General features: G+C 38.7%; 1 protein-coding gene and 1 long non-coding RNA gene across 3 annotated transcripts in view; one reads left to right on the forward strand and one right to left on the reverse strand.

Moving 5' to 3' along the window:
- LOC124799280 (GPI ethanolamine phosphate transferase 3) overlaps nucleotides 1-8,225 on the reverse strand; it is a 103,139-nt gene extending 94,914 nt beyond the window's left edge. Inside the window, exons 1-2 of one of the 2 annotated variants that reach the window (XM_047262857.1) lie at nucleotides 6,819-8,225; nucleotides 6,618-6,688 (exon numbers count right to left, since the gene is read on the reverse strand). In XM_047262857.1, the coding sequence (XP_047118813.1) occupies nucleotides 6,618-6,688; nucleotides 6,819-7,633 (886 nt within the window). In that variant the 5' untranslated portion in view covers nucleotides 7,634-8,225. The remainder of the gene's footprint in view (nucleotides 1-6,617; nucleotides 6,689-6,818) is intronic. The other variant, XM_047262856.1, reaches the window with a different exon arrangement.
- A 598-nt stretch (nucleotides 8,226-8,823) lies between these two features.
- LOC124799282 lies at nucleotides 8,824-15,492 on the forward strand. Its single transcript, XR_007017004.1, has 2 exons — nucleotides 8,824-9,551; nucleotides 14,979-15,492. It is a non-coding gene; the product is annotated as an uncharacterized LOC124799282 (long non-coding RNA).
- The last annotated feature ends 272 nt before the right edge of the window (nucleotides 15,493-15,764 follow it).

A 15,764-nucleotide genomic window follows, 5' to 3' on the forward strand; every position in this document is an offset into this window, starting at 1 on the left:
AGCCCTTTAGTACTTTTAATCTAGACAGAAGGTAAACTGAAAAATAAATGGAAACAAAATTTTGTTAGCATTTGGAAAGACGGTATCATGAGCCAGAACGAGAGAATTTTTATTCAATTCATGTGACTGACTGTCACTGCAAACTGTAGTACAAACAGTGCTGCAAAAACCTTTATTCTGTCCTGAAAAAGATAAACAGTAAGTACTACACACAATTCTAACTGAGGAGAAATCATGTATGGCATTCCCCAAGGCTCAATCTTATGTCCACTAGTGTTCCTCATATGTGAACGATCTGTGAACCATCTTCCGTCTTACAAAACACAGAATTAGTTCTTTTTGCAGATGCCACTAGTATTGTAATCAATCCAAGCACACATGCAGAAACAGAAGAAATAGTAAACAATGTTCTTACACATGTAACTGACTGGTTTTCTGAAAATGGTCTCACCCTCAGTTTTAAAAAGACACAGCATATTCAGCTCTGCACATGTAGGGAACTATACCAAGGGTAAGTCAACACATGGTGAGGAAATAATAAATAGGGTGGAAACTTCAAAACTCTTAAGTGTCCATATTGATGAGAATTCAAACTGGAAAGAGCACATATTGGAAAGCCTAAAAGAACTTAGTTCAGTCAAATTTTCACTATGCATCATTGAAAATCTGGGGGGGGGGGGGGGGGGGGGGGGGAGGATAAATCAATAAGTTGACATACTGTGCACATTTTCATTCATTAATGTCATATGGAATAATGTTCTAGTGTAACTCATCTTTAAGAAAGTAATTCTTTATTGCTCAAAAACATGCTGAAAGAATGGTATGTGATGTTCACCTATTGTTATCTATTAAACCTCTGTTTAAGGAGTTGTGCATTCTAACTACTGCTTCACAGTATATTTATTCCCTACTACACTTCACTAAACTTCAAAAGAAACAAAGCTGTATACAATTACAATACCAGAATGAAAAATCGCATTCTCTACTCTACGTCAAGGTTGTTTTTGGCATATAAAGGGATGCACATTGCTGCAGCTAAAATCTTTGACCACTTAACCACTGATACAAAAGTCTGACAGACAGCAAAGTAAAATTTGAAAACAAAATGAAAAAGTTTTTCCATGACAACTCCTCCTATGGCATAAGGTGGTGGGTAGGAGATGTTAATTCACACATGTATATTAATAAAATAACCTTATAAATGTCAGCATGTAGTAATATTTACAAATTAATTTGCAAAGTGAATGTCAAGTGACTCATTTCACGTCATTATGATTTATCATGCAACATTATCCACAGAACATGAGACAACAATAAATAAAACAAACACACACACACACACACACACACACAGGTCTCTTCCCATTCCAATAATGTATGGAGTGCACAAATAATGCCTCCTAAAATCCCTCTGCGTGTCACATAAGTAGTCTAATCTTGTGTTCACGGTCACTACAGTATCAACATCTTGTCACGATAGGACAAGCAAGTCTTTTTTCCATCAGAAAAGGAACACTGTTCAAGTCTGTTGACTTTACTACATTAAGTAAAGACCAACACTTAAAAATATCAGCTATTGAATTAATGGGGCTTGGTAACACCAAGAAATTAATCATTTTATGTATCTATCCAGCTTCCAGAGGTAGTGTAGACTTTTTTTTTTTTTTTTTTTCAAAAAATTTGCAGAAGTTCCAAATAAAGTTACAAGCATGAAAGTCAATATAATTTTGTGTTGGAACACACACACACACACACACACACACACACACACACACACACAAATATCATAAATGAAACTAATAGCTCACTGTCATAAATATCTTTCAGAGTTTTATCATGTCCCTGCTGGTCAAGAGTGCAACAAGGGCTACTACAATGATTGTGTCAGTAACTAAACTTGTGGCCACAAATGTGTGATGTAGCTATAAAGGATCTTGAACTATCAGACCATTTCTGCCAAATAATAACAGTAAAATCAGGTATGGAAATATTTCCAAAACTGAAAGCATACAAATTACACTTATCATAAATCAAAATACAAGATTTTTCAAAGGGACTAGCAAACCAAAGCTGGGACAAAGTGTACAGCGAAACCAAAGTAAAAGTGAAATTCTCAACATTATTTAAATTTAACTTCGAAAAGAGATTTCCACAAGTACCCACATCAGTATCAATGTCTCACAAAAACATATGGGTAACAGGAGCTATTAATAACTCTTCCCAAACTCCTAAGTACCTCAGTTTCATAAGGAAAGAGTTATAATGAGCCAGGATTCTTAAATTTCTATCATAGGTACAGAATGATTTATAGGAAGGTGCTGGCTGTTGCAAAAAAGTCATTTAATGACAAAATAATATACAGTGCAGAGAACAAAAGCAAAGCAGTCTGGGATGTCATAAAAAAAAAGACACAAGGAGAGACAAAGAAAGGCATAACAACTTACTGGTAAGGGAGGGAGATAAAGTAATAAATGAGCCACACCTCCTAACAAACTATGTGAATGAGCATCTTTAAAAAAAATTCAGGCACCAATAATTCCCAAAAGCAAATGTAACCTCTGTAAACATTCATGCACTATGTAGAATGATTTTTCTACCAACCACAGAGTGTAAAGTCAAAAAACATCAGTACACTTACATTAAGAACCAATGTGTGTACTGAAACCTGCTTGGAGGTTGACAAAACATAATGAATAGTCGCTTCACATCAGGAATATTCCCAGTATATTTCAAACAGGCAAAAGTTATGTGTCTGCTAAGATTCTACTGAATAAGCTGGAAGCACTAGGAACATGGGGGATAGCTAATGACTGGTTCCGATCATATGTAGTAGGTAGGGTACAAAGAGAAGAGGTAACACATACCTCGTATAAATCCAAACTTTTAGTAAAACACTTATCAGAACCACAATACATTAATATAAGAGTCGCTATATCTCTTTGCTGGTAACAGCACTATTACTGTCACTGAGAAAAGAGAGAACTCTTTGAAGCAAAGCAAATGAAACCCTCAGGAAGTTTACAAGTTATCAACCCACACTAATACTATAAATCCAAAAGTAACTCTCTCTGTTACACTTTCACAACTAAACCACTGAAACAATTGCTATGAAATTTGGTATGGAGATAACTTTCACATTGAGCATTATCATAGGCTATGTTAGAAAGTGTGCAGTACAAGTTATTTACTGATTTGGAGAATATAACATGAACTACTGAGACGCGATTACTCTTTGAAATAGCTATTTACTCTTTCACTTCCAAACTTTACCATATTTGTGACAATGTTCTGCATAACACGATTCAACATAAAGAACAGAATTCTTACACAATCCTCAGTATGTTTAGTCCACACTTCGCATACTAATATCAGTCTCAAACCTGACACATTTTAGCCACTGAACGTCAAGTGTGTCTTACAGCTTCCGAGACGCTTTAAGACTGATAACAATGGCATTATTTAAATGCTGTACAACAAATAGAGAAACATCATGCCTTTACCTGTAGAATGTGCGAAGCTTTAGTGGGGCCACATTTCATTATGATATGCGAGCACAGCAGCAGGTAACAGGCAGACTTATGAGGGCAGTTGATGTTATTACAAGTACATCTATTATAAAATTTGGGCTGCACAAAATTACAAACTATCTATTTTCTTTCTTCATCAGTTTAATGCTATTTAATTACTTTAATAACTCCAGGTTTCACTTTAGCACTGTCACCATCAACACCACTGATATAAATTGACAGCTCAGTCTTGTGGTCCAGTTAATGTGTCACTACTAATAGTCACGCCTAACGCAGAACCCCCAACGTGCCATGTGCAGTCATACTTCATTATGTCTAGTTACATGAGGGAGGAATCCCTCCATCACTCCACAGTTTTTTTTTTATACCATCAAGCATTTTAACATCAACTAGTACAACCACTGTACAGGAGTTACCCATTGGCAAACTGGAGAAGAGATCAGCAAAATGCTCATCAAAAATTCCTATATTCAGATGTCATATCCACTTGAATGGATGTAATCTATGGGGATGTTCCAACTAAAGTGAACTTTCACAACTTCAATGTACCACCAAATCCTTTCTGCAAAAAGTGTCAGTTATGGGATACTTTGGCACACAGATTCATTTGTTCAGCTCAAAATGGGATTTGGGCATGGGCAAGGAAAACATTGGCTTCAGTTACCAGAACGGGCTCTACCACCATCAAGTTTAATATCATTTTCCAACGGGACTGGCACATCCCGGGAACAAAACACTGGTCATATTGTCGGTACATGGCTCATTTCACTCACTTCTAATTACCACAGCTACTCCGGACACAATACACTAGCAAAGATGCTGCAGAAAATACGTTGTGTGGGCCTAAAAGTTTTTAAACATCTCTCTTGATTTGCACTGAAGTACACAAGTTGGAATTCAGTGCAGACATATGATGCCCTGGGAATGCTAATGGATTCTAATGGACCAGAATGAGTATCAGAATCTCAAGGAAGGGACTTCTTTATTTTTTAATTTTTTCCATTTTCAATGTGAAGAGTTTTAATTTACAGAAGTAAGATAAAATAATGAAAAAGAAGAGGAAGTAAAGAATGTTGAAGAATATAGGTTGAGAGAGAAAAAACAAGCGGTTAGCATTGCTGACACTCAATCACAGGGTCCTGTGTTGGATTCTGGGCCGGGTCGGATCAGATTGTCTCTCCTCAGGACTACACGCGTGTGGTGGTGGTGTTGTCGTCGTCATCATCGTCATTTCTTCATCATCTGAACTGCCTTCAAATATAAGGATTTGCACCAAGAGGCCAAATGTCTCGAACGCAGCCACACATATGCAATGTATACAATGATTACACAATCCTGAAAGTGTTAAATCCATACTTCCACATTAGTATCAGTAAATCAAAGTAATTGACTTGCTATTCATGAATAACCAATTTCTAGGTAATTTTGTATGGAGACAGCTTGAACCCTGAGGAAAAACGTACTTTACTGTAAAAAATTATATCTAATAGGTTGCAGTAAGGAATTTAATTTAATTTTTTTTTTTACATCAATGACCACAAATAATGTTAAAATACTAACACATTTCTTGTTTACTGTACATGTTGTACAGTGCACAGATGCCCATGCCCCTAAGCATGCACCACTTACCCAAATAGGCAGACAAGTGAAGGCAGCTGATGCTATTGGATACACAACAGTTTACTTACTCACCACCACATCATAACAAAACTCATACGCGAGTACACCTGCATGCAGGCAATAAACTAACACTGAACATCAAGGAAACAAGTGCCATGCATTTCAGTTTGAATAGGGGGAAATGGCACTGTTAAATTAAATGTAGTTGACATCTCTATAGGTTGTAAGAGATGCAAAGGAATGAATATCAATTCTCAGTTACAGTCTTATCAACACACAGATACTTGAAAGCAAAACGTCATAGGCATTTTACTGGACTTAGAGTCCCATCATTAGCATAAAACACACGGTCAGTGTCTTTCAGTTAGCCTACATACTACTCATACGTACATGCAATCCTTAGCTACCGAATTCTTTTCTGGGGGAGAGATGCACAAAATGTGAACACTATTTTCCAACTGCAGAAAATTTCTATAAAAAATAATAAACAAACATAGTCGTAGAGCTCATTGTAAAGACTGTTCAAAACACAGGATTTTAACTGTACACTGAGTATATTTACCAACCAGTTGTACACATCAGAAATAACACTGATAATTATTGTGCAAACAACTCTGTCCACAACCACAAAAAAGAGCTAGACTGAACTTTTATTTATTTATCAATAGGAAACATAAAACTCAAAACAGCATTTTCTGACCAGGAACTGTACAATAAATTACCACAGGAGATTTAAAAAAATTCTAAAGCAAACTTGTTTAAAGAGGTTGTTAAGTGATATATTCTGTACATTAAAGGATTACTTAGATTCACAGAGAATGGGTTTGGTAATAAAATGTAACACAAATAAGTAATAATAATAATAATAATAATAATAATAATAATAATAATAATAATAATAATAAAACAATCAACATTCCATGTAACCCCTTCACACTGTATTTTTACATTTCTCTTTCCTTTCTCTGGAAAAAAAAAGATTACTCCTAGAGCTTTGAGATGTATCCTTTTTCTGAGTGCAACATTTCAATCGTTACACAGGGATGGTGAGTCAGTCCAAACAGGTAATATCAAGATACACATGGTCAACAAATAGTTCAAACAAAGAGAATAATTTCGGCCTAACATGGTGGTACAGAATTAAAACGGTGAGACGAAAAATGGCAAAGTTGCCTTGATTGACACAACAAACCTGAAGCATTGAGGAATCACAGAAGCATAAAGACAGAGATAGATGGGGGAAGGTGAAAATGATACTTCCAATCATTTGGTAATTTATAGCAGCTTAAACTGGCGGGGACAGGGGGTGTCAAAATTTGGGAACCTACGAATGTTTTTATTACAAAAGGCTCAATTCTTATGTCTTTCTTGCTGCCCATTTATTCATTTGCTCCCAATCTTTTCCCATGCAGCTTGTAGAGTAGATTACAATATTAAGATGAAAATCCCAGGTTATGTTTCGGTACATACCTGTATTTGTCATTCCATGGTCTCCAACAACAAGCAGTATTGTATTATTATCCATAGTGTTAACAACATCACTGAAATTAAAATACAGACATACCATAATTATAAAGAAGAAGCGTAATTTCTTTGGTAATTGCATCCACACTGCACTGAGTTGGTTATTCTTATCACATACAAACAAATGGAATAATGGAGGCTATTTACCTTATTACATGATTCATTTCCTTGAGCTTTCTTGCCATTTCTGGATGGTGTGGTCCATATCTGTGGCCACAATGATCTACACCCAGGAAATGCGATATTATCAAATGCCAATCTTGTTTTCTAATTTCTGGCAAAAGATGTGTCTGAATACCGCTGTCAACCGTATCCAGATCCCATACATTGAATGACGGATACGCATATTCTCTTAAGAAGCGGCCAGGATACAACCCAGACCATGTGTCATCTCCCATGAAAACGATGCTCCTATTGTGCCTTTTCAGTTGGTCTATGATATTGTCCTCATTGATTTCTGGAGTAGCAAAATTAGAGCCTATGTCAATGAAAGTCGGCAAACTGCCTGTTGTCATCCCTTTAAGGCGCTGCATTGTTGTTGTCGGTGGATCAGCAATAAATTTGTACAATCTGGTTCTTTCGGGTTTTTCCTTCAATAAATCACGTATTACAGTCAGCTTATTTTTAAAGGGTGTTTCCTGGGCGTTCTCATTGTAGGATACGAAATCAAATTTTAAAGCGTCGATTACAATCAGTATAACTTTAAAGCTATTTACTGCTGAAATAGATTCGTATTGTGCAGTGCATTGGTCCGTGAATGTCTCCTCATTGCTTGAGTGACTTAAACTGTCGACTCTGTCTTTTGTAACGTATAAATCACAAATTGTACTAGGTTTAGTGCTATCATTCCGAAATAATGATTCCCTGGTAAGAAGAAAACCGCGACCGAAAAGCAAAATTCCTGTTACTAGTAAATATGAAAACCAAATTAACAAAATAAAATACTTCCACGCCCTTTCCATGCTGCCGGTCACCCCATTTACACACAATCACTCTTCAAGCCATCATCCACACACCATTCACTACCTTGCCTTACGGCGTAAACATTCGGGGAGGTGGGGTATATTTATATTTACATCAGGGCAGGCAACGTAAGCGCATCTTCCCGGAAAGAAGCTATATTCAGAGATGAAACGGTAAGTTGGGAATATAAACAATGACTTTCTAATTCAGATGCTCTGAAGTCTAACCACTATAATACCATATTGTTATAACAAATGAACAACAGACTCCACCATATGTAAAAAGCTTTTAAGTAAATGTTCGTAATTGATCTGAGAAGTTTGGAATAGTGATGAGTTTTCCAATTCAATGTCCGACTAAACACCGTAATTGTAAAGTTTTATTATTTTATGTTGGCTACTTGCTATAATAATTGTTTCACAGAAATTTTATACCCGTTACTTTGCTTACATAATGTATATTTTTATTTAACATCTGCCGAAAACTACTCCACTAAAGAAGAGAGGTTGTCTAGGCCAATTCACACTCGCCGTCACGTCACGCAATTTGTTTAGCCTACAACCGAACAGTGAACCACGATACAAAAAGTCGGAGTGTAGAATAGGAATTCGGGAATTGAGAAACTGACAAAGATAAAGTTTATTAATGGCCAAAGCAAATTTCATAACGTATTTTGCGGACATGGAGACGCATTTCATTCATGGTTGTTAATCGGTATTGTGTGGTTAAATACACAGATGTGAAACAACATTTCAGAACATTAGCATTTAGTTGCTAGCGAAAATAAACACACCAAACAATATTTATAAGGGATAAATAGATTCTGTTTATCTTGTCCATCGTGTTTTTCTCTCATATAACTAATAACTTCATGAACACCTGCATTTTTCTCCTTCATTAAAGTTGACTTTTTCACTTAAAATCTTATTTAATTCGAACTGCTTCAACTTATGTTATTTTTACATTTAGTGTGGGGCATCAGCTGTGTTCTGTAATTGTCAAACATACATACTTTTTCTCTTTCTGATATCTGACCTAGCTTGTGGAAGAACATTTGATGGGAAAAATATCCAGATCGTCATGGAACATTTGCAACTTGCCACGAAAAGAAACTTAATAGTAAAATTAATATTAAGAAAACACATATGTACAAGATCCACTACCATAAAATAAATAGGCGTGGTGAACATAAGTTAACTTTTGATGTTAGAAGACAACAAGACCGCTAAAACTTACTTCCCGAGAAACCATGACATGACGTGACGTGACGGCCTGTTGAATAGTACCATTTGATATACATTGTGGAATGTTGTGACGTGACAGCTAGTGTGAATTTGCCTTCAAGTGGAAATGAAATGCTGACACGTTGTCTTTTTTGTTTTTGTGGCCTCTTTTCTACAACCGCAGTTTCACAAGTAATATGGGATATATTTCCTCTTCTGCGATTCTAATAAAAGTATTTATTCAGACCACAAACGTTTCGCTTCATTTAAAGCATTTAACGGCTGATTCACACTAAAACATCAATGGACCATTACATCATTACTACTGCAAGGTGTATTCACACTGGCTGTCACGTCACGTCAATTCGCTTAGCCTAGCGCCAAATGGTACAAGTGAGTTTGTGAGATACCAATAGTGACACGAAAGTAGGATTACAGTACCGGAACCATGGAGGTATAAAATAAACTGAGAGGCCCTGGTGTCACAAGTATTATAGTTTTCCAAAAGGTGAAGGCCAGAAGGCTCTTTAGGAGTATGCCGCGAGGAGAAAGAAATCGTGAGCGTCTAAACTGTGCACTAAAAGTACCCAGCATTTTCGAGAAGAAAATGAACTGAACGTCGCTTTCAACAATTTTTCTTAGAGAAGATTCTGTGACATAAGATTTTCTTCCCCACCAAAAACATTTACAAAAGGTACAGTACTTTAATTCATAGACTCCAAGTTAATTTTCATATAACATATATGTACTACAGATAATCTAGAGGTCTTGAATGATTTACTTTTGCAGCATCAATGTTCTGGAATCATATACTCACTTTACAAGCTAACAGTAATTTAATAGGCGTAAAGTATAAACAAGAAGCTAAATATTTTTATAGTTCTAATCATTTCCATAAATATTGGTATTTGCAGAAGAATTTAATGGAATTGTATTAGCCCACAGACATACAATGCTCAACTTTCTCTTCAATAAGGATAAAGATAAAAGAATGAATTAAATTATTGCCATAGGCAGGAATTGAACCCAGGTCCCCTGCTTACTAGACAGATGTGCTATTCATCTGTAGTTACATTAGTGTAATGGTTCATCTATGTGGCAAGCAGGACACCTGAGTTAAAAACCTGTCTGTGGCACAAATTTTAATTCATTGCTTCTATCCTTATTGCGGAAGAATGTCTCACAGTAATGTTACTTCAGTTAAGTGTGCCTGTAGGTAGTAGAAATAAGACTCACGATACAAATTTGTTTTATTGGATGTAAGGTCCGCCAGTTATGCAAAACGGTTTTTTCCATGTTCCAAAACATGTTTCAGCATCTCTGTGCCATCATCAGTGGGTTTCTGTTTTATTTAATCTGTAATGTGAACATTTTTAGTAAATGATTACAAAATTACGGGAAGATTTAGTTCAAACAACATTTTTTTTTTCTTTTAGCTAATACCTTTCAGTGAACACTGACTGGGCTGGGTCACACAACCACCACAATTACAGAGTGTTTTGGTGAAGCGCAAAGTGTTTTCATGACCATATTTGTGAAAACATGTGTTATATTTACGTGTGGTTCATAACATCTCATCATGATGCTGAGAGAAAAGGACTTACCACATAAAAATGTAAATAAAAACGAATATAGGCACGAAATATCGTGACAAACAAAATTATGTTTAAAGCATAAAATGATAGGTTAACTCCCAAACACATTCCTCATCAACATCATTTGCTTTCAGATGACAAACTACCTGCAATAAATAAAACACAAGTGGTCCTGAAAAACCATGCAAACCGAGTTCAAAGGTATTAACTAAAAGAAACAAATTGTTGTTTGAACTAAATATTCAAGTAATTTGTAATCATTTGGTAAAAATGTTCAAATTACACATTAAATAAAACAGAACCCCACTGATGATGGCACAAAGGTGCTGAAATATATATGGGAGCTTGGAAAAAACAGTGTTTTGCATAACTGGCGGACCCTACATTCAAAAATTTTAATTGCAGACATGGTAAACACAAGGAGCTGCAAATCCAAATGGTGAATAAATTTATTTTATGTTACACTTGTTTTCCTTTGTTGTTGAAAGCTGTTGTCACAGCAGCTGTCTGTACATTGTGTATTTTACTGAAATTTTTACGTTTGAAATAATCCAGTGAGTGAATGTTGTGACCAGGCAACAAATTACTCATTTAAAATTTTCAGTGTTGGAGTTATTCTTTGTGCGTATATGATTATTCCACTCAGTGATACACCAGTTGTTATGTAGAAAGAGTTTTCTGTATTTTGTGAGCTGTTGTTCCAGAAAGTAATAATAGTTCATGTGCATCAAAAACTTCGACATGTAATGCTAATTTTCCGCATCTATTTGTTTTCTGGTGTCCCAAGAGGTCCTTAGGGTTGCCATTTGCACTGACCACTCAGCTACCGGAGGCGGATAGTGATAGTATTAAAGGAACGGATATGTGCAGATGAAGTAGAGTATTTGCCTTCTGCCCATCATACAGCCATGACCATAGGTGGAATACATTTGATCAATATATACGCACCGTCAGGCTCGGATAAGAGAAGGGTCAGAGCAGATTTTTACGCCCATGAGGTTACACCGTTGTTCCAGGGACGATACGATGTTTGCATACTCGAAGGAGATTTTAATTGTCTACTCGACAGAAAGGACCAACATCCTAACTATACTCCTAGCCAAGAACTTAGGGAGCTGGTCAACGGGATGGAATTAGTCGATACATGGGACCTGAAGTATCGCAACCAACCAGGATATACATTTTTTACTAGCCACTCCACGAGCCGTTTGGATCGGATCTATGTTTCAAGGGCGTCTGCAATGTCGATGTTGAACACAGAAATATGGCCGACAGCGTTTACAGACCACGAGGCGTATATTTGTACGGTTAACCTTGCTAGACAGCAGGTATGGAGACGGAGAGGTAATTGGAAGATGAACGTCTCTCACCTGCGTGTTGCAGAATGCCGACGCATGGTGGAGGACTCGTGGCATGGCTGCCTTATAGGTTATGGGGAGGAGGTTTCTCAATGGCAGCGCACGACCACTGAGTTTTACCTTATGGCTCTTCGGGAACTGTTAGCTCAACTACCTACACCAGAACGCCAGACGTCCGTCCGTCAAGTCAAGGCGAAGCTGGTACAACTTGCGACGCTGAGGATTGCGGGTACGATGATACACGCGAGATCGCAGAATTGCCTACCCAACGAGGTTCCCTTGATGGATTATGTGATAAAGGAAAGACGAAGAAGATGAAGGACGTTAATATATGAGATCGATTCGGCGATGGCCATTGTTTTACAACACAAAGGGGCGGGCGTAGCACAGGCGTTCACGGCTCATTTTAGTAGATTCTATGTGAGCAAAGGGGAGGGTCAGAGGGAGCTGGGGAACGTCCTGGAAGAGATCCCAGACGCGACAAGTGTGAATGCGGAAGCGGACAGGTTATCTGAAATTACGTGTGAAGAGCTGGAGGAAGCGATTGCACGAGGTGCCTGCAACAAGTCCCCAGGTCCAGATGGGAAGATGTACCGGTTCACATTAAATTCATGGAAGGGCTCATGATACCAATACCCAAGCCCTGTGGTGGAAAACGGCCTTGTGATTATCGCCCTTTGACCCTCCTTAATAGTGACCATAAGATCTTCATGCGCATACTGGGCAGTCGTATCAAAACGTCGCTGGAGAATCGAATACATGCCGATCAGACTTGTCTTGGCGGCATCAGTAATATCCACACAACCTTGGGAGACTATCTTGACGTCGTCGCCCTTGCTTTTGATCGCGTGAATCGTGTGTACCTCGCGGCGGTGATGAACAGGATGGGTGTCTCGCCATTGTTGACCATTGCTGTGATGCGGCTGTTGCACGGCGCCAGATCAGCGATGGTGAACAACAGAGGGATAACTGAGTATTTTAAGATCTGAAGATCAATCAGCCAGGGTTGCCCTCGATTCTCCTATATGCAATCGCCTTAGAACCGTGCCTCGCAGGCATACCCAAACAGCGGAGGGTTTGCACCACAGGTAAGGGTCCTTCTGTCCCACATGCATGAATTGTGATTTTCGGAATCTGACCTCACTGCCAGCTGCCATCCCATACATCTGTAGCCAATCCAGTGCTGATTGAGTCTCCCCATTCCGTATGAGGAACACAATGTCTTCCACGTATGCTCTGCATTTGAATGTAGATGCCGTAAGGAGTTTCTGGTAAGGCGGCGGTGAAGGCCTGCGAGGCATGGTTCTGAGGCGATTGCATATAGGAGGATCGAGGGCAACCCTGGCTGACTGATCTTAAGATCTTAAAATACTCAGTTCTCCATCCGTTGATCACCATCGCTGATCTGGCGCCATGCAACAGCCGTATCACAGCTGCAGACAACTACCGAAGGCTGTTACTCAGAGTCCGCACGGCAGTATGACTAAACGCCCCTGGTCGATGGATATGCTGCAGCGAGTGCTACTCGTCAACCTTTATCTCGCGCCCATGATGTGTCACCTGACACACCTTGTCCCCTTGACGCGCACAACGGCTATGAGGATTCAGGCGTCTTTTAGGTACTATGTAAGCCTGGGACAGCTCTTTAAGGTACAGTACAACACACTTACCCTCCCAGCGCGAGAGGGGGGCGTTGGTTTAGTGAAAGTGCACGAGAAGGCGCGTGCCATGTGTATTAATACTATGCTCAGACGGTGGCGCAACAAGAATCACTCGCTTATGGGGACGATCATCGAAGAACTAGTACCAACATCGCATCTTCCTCCAGTCAGTGTCGTCCATATATCGCCCCCGTTAATGTATGTGCGCACGTCTCCGTGGAACACAGTTACGTTTGAGAGCATTTACCGACGTCCCAACAGTCGACATCGAAGGACGTGTACCATCTGCTTCTTCGAAAGATCTCCCGGAATAAGGTGGAATGGAAACATCCAGCCGTTACTTGGCACGTGGCGTGGCGCACTGTACACCACCCCCACCTACCTACAACAGTCAGATCAACATGGTACATTGCAGTGAACCGAAAATACCCTACGAATGATAAAACGTACGCAATACATGTGGCGGATTCACTCATATGTCAGCAATGCGGCGTGCTGGGTACGGACGACCATCGGCTGGTCTGCGGAGAGGCATTGGCTGACTGGACTATCGCAAGGAAGACAATAGCGTTCATGCGACGCATTATCTATGCAACAGTCTCTTCTGACATAGTATTTTTTCCAGAGAAAACGTATTTTCCGCATCATAAGACGAATGCAGTGGCGTCGATCACAGGTACGACTGTCCATTACATCTACAGAGACACACATATGAACGTAATGAGCGTTCTGGATTACTGGCAATACTTGCGAGATGGACACACAAAACTCTTATGGCTACAAAAGTAGAAGGGTTGATATGCCAATTTCCTAGTAACGGTTTTTGTAGACCCACCATATACTTGGGGTGTGCCGGGTGCACAAAGATGAGCGGCAGTGCTGTCGTTGTGAAACTGACCAAGTAAAGTGATTAGCTAAGGACAACTATGCGAGTATGCGACGTAGGAAAAACTAATACTTGCACAGTTGGCAATGGGATGTACTTCAAATTTTGTTTTCATATCTATAAATACTATTCTTTAGGGTACCGGAGGTGGCCCCACTTTGACTTTGTTATTTCACGCTGCATGGTAGGATGGCAACGAGGTTCCTTGCAGAACAGTTATAATGTGTAAAGACGTACTATGTTTATATTGTGAATAATAAAGGTTTTTGTTTCTCCTAAAAAAAAATTGGTAGAGCACTTGCCTGCTAAAGGCAAAGATCCTGAGTTCGAGTCTCGGTCTGGCACGCAGTTTTAATCTGCCAGGAAGTTTCATATCAGCGCACACTCTGCTGCAGAGTGAAAATGTCATTCTGGAACTGAAACGTCATTTTATAACACCGAAATTTATTTTCTAGCGAAAACATATACACACTAACACATCAACCGATCTTTATAAGGGAATACACAGAGCCTCTTTACCTTATTCACTACATTCCTTTTCCTTCATAGCAAATTCTTCTTTATACAAAGTGCATTCATTACGTCTGTTATTGTAAAATATAATTCATTTTTCACTTTCAGATGTCTGTCCTCAATTATGAAAGAAAGCTCAATGGAGAAAACATCAGAGCCGCCAAGGAACAATTGCAGTTTGTCTTGAAAACAAGGCAAAATAATAAAATAAAAATTAAGAAGATAAAAGAGCATGATGTATAGTAGCCAACTATAACAGCAGACGATGGCACAGTTCTCCCCTCCCACCAATGTCACCGGTAAAACGTTTTTTTCCCGAGAAGCCTTGATGGTGACATGATGTTACATGAAATGACGTAACAGATGTTGATGGCCTGAGTGAATGCTACCATTTGAAACACCCTGTGAAATGTTATTACATGATGTGAACGTAAGTGTTAATTTGTTGGGAATACATGGACAGTAATTTCGTGTGTGAGTGTGTATACGGCAAAGTGTAGTACACTGAGTGTAACAGACCTCTACGAGTGCCCTGTATACTCTGTACATTGCCTCAGTTACCGATTGTAAATATGCTGTTCTATGTAATGGATGTTAAAATATAGCTTGCCTTACTCCTGGATTTTCCATATTTAGAATTACTTATTTTGCTGCGATAGTCCCAAGAGTTTAAGGGCCCAGGCACCAACGAATGTGTTGCAATAAGTATTCTGATATAAAGAAGGAAATATAGTCGGAATAGTCCCGGAAGCGTATAGTGAAACGAGCTGATTGCGACGTAGTTTAATATTGTCTTTACTACCAGTAAAATTAATTGTGAAAATGAATGCAGCACAAATACCGCAAATAGAGACACTTGTAGGTCACGAGAACTACGCTACATGGAAATTTGAT

Source organism: Schistocerca piceifrons, chromosome 5 (genome assembly GCF_021461385.2).
Source record: "Schistocerca piceifrons isolate TAMUIC-IGC-003096 chromosome 5, iqSchPice1.1, whole genome shotgun sequence".
Lineage (NCBI taxonomy): Eukaryota > Metazoa > Arthropoda > Insecta > Orthoptera > Acrididae > Schistocerca > Schistocerca piceifrons.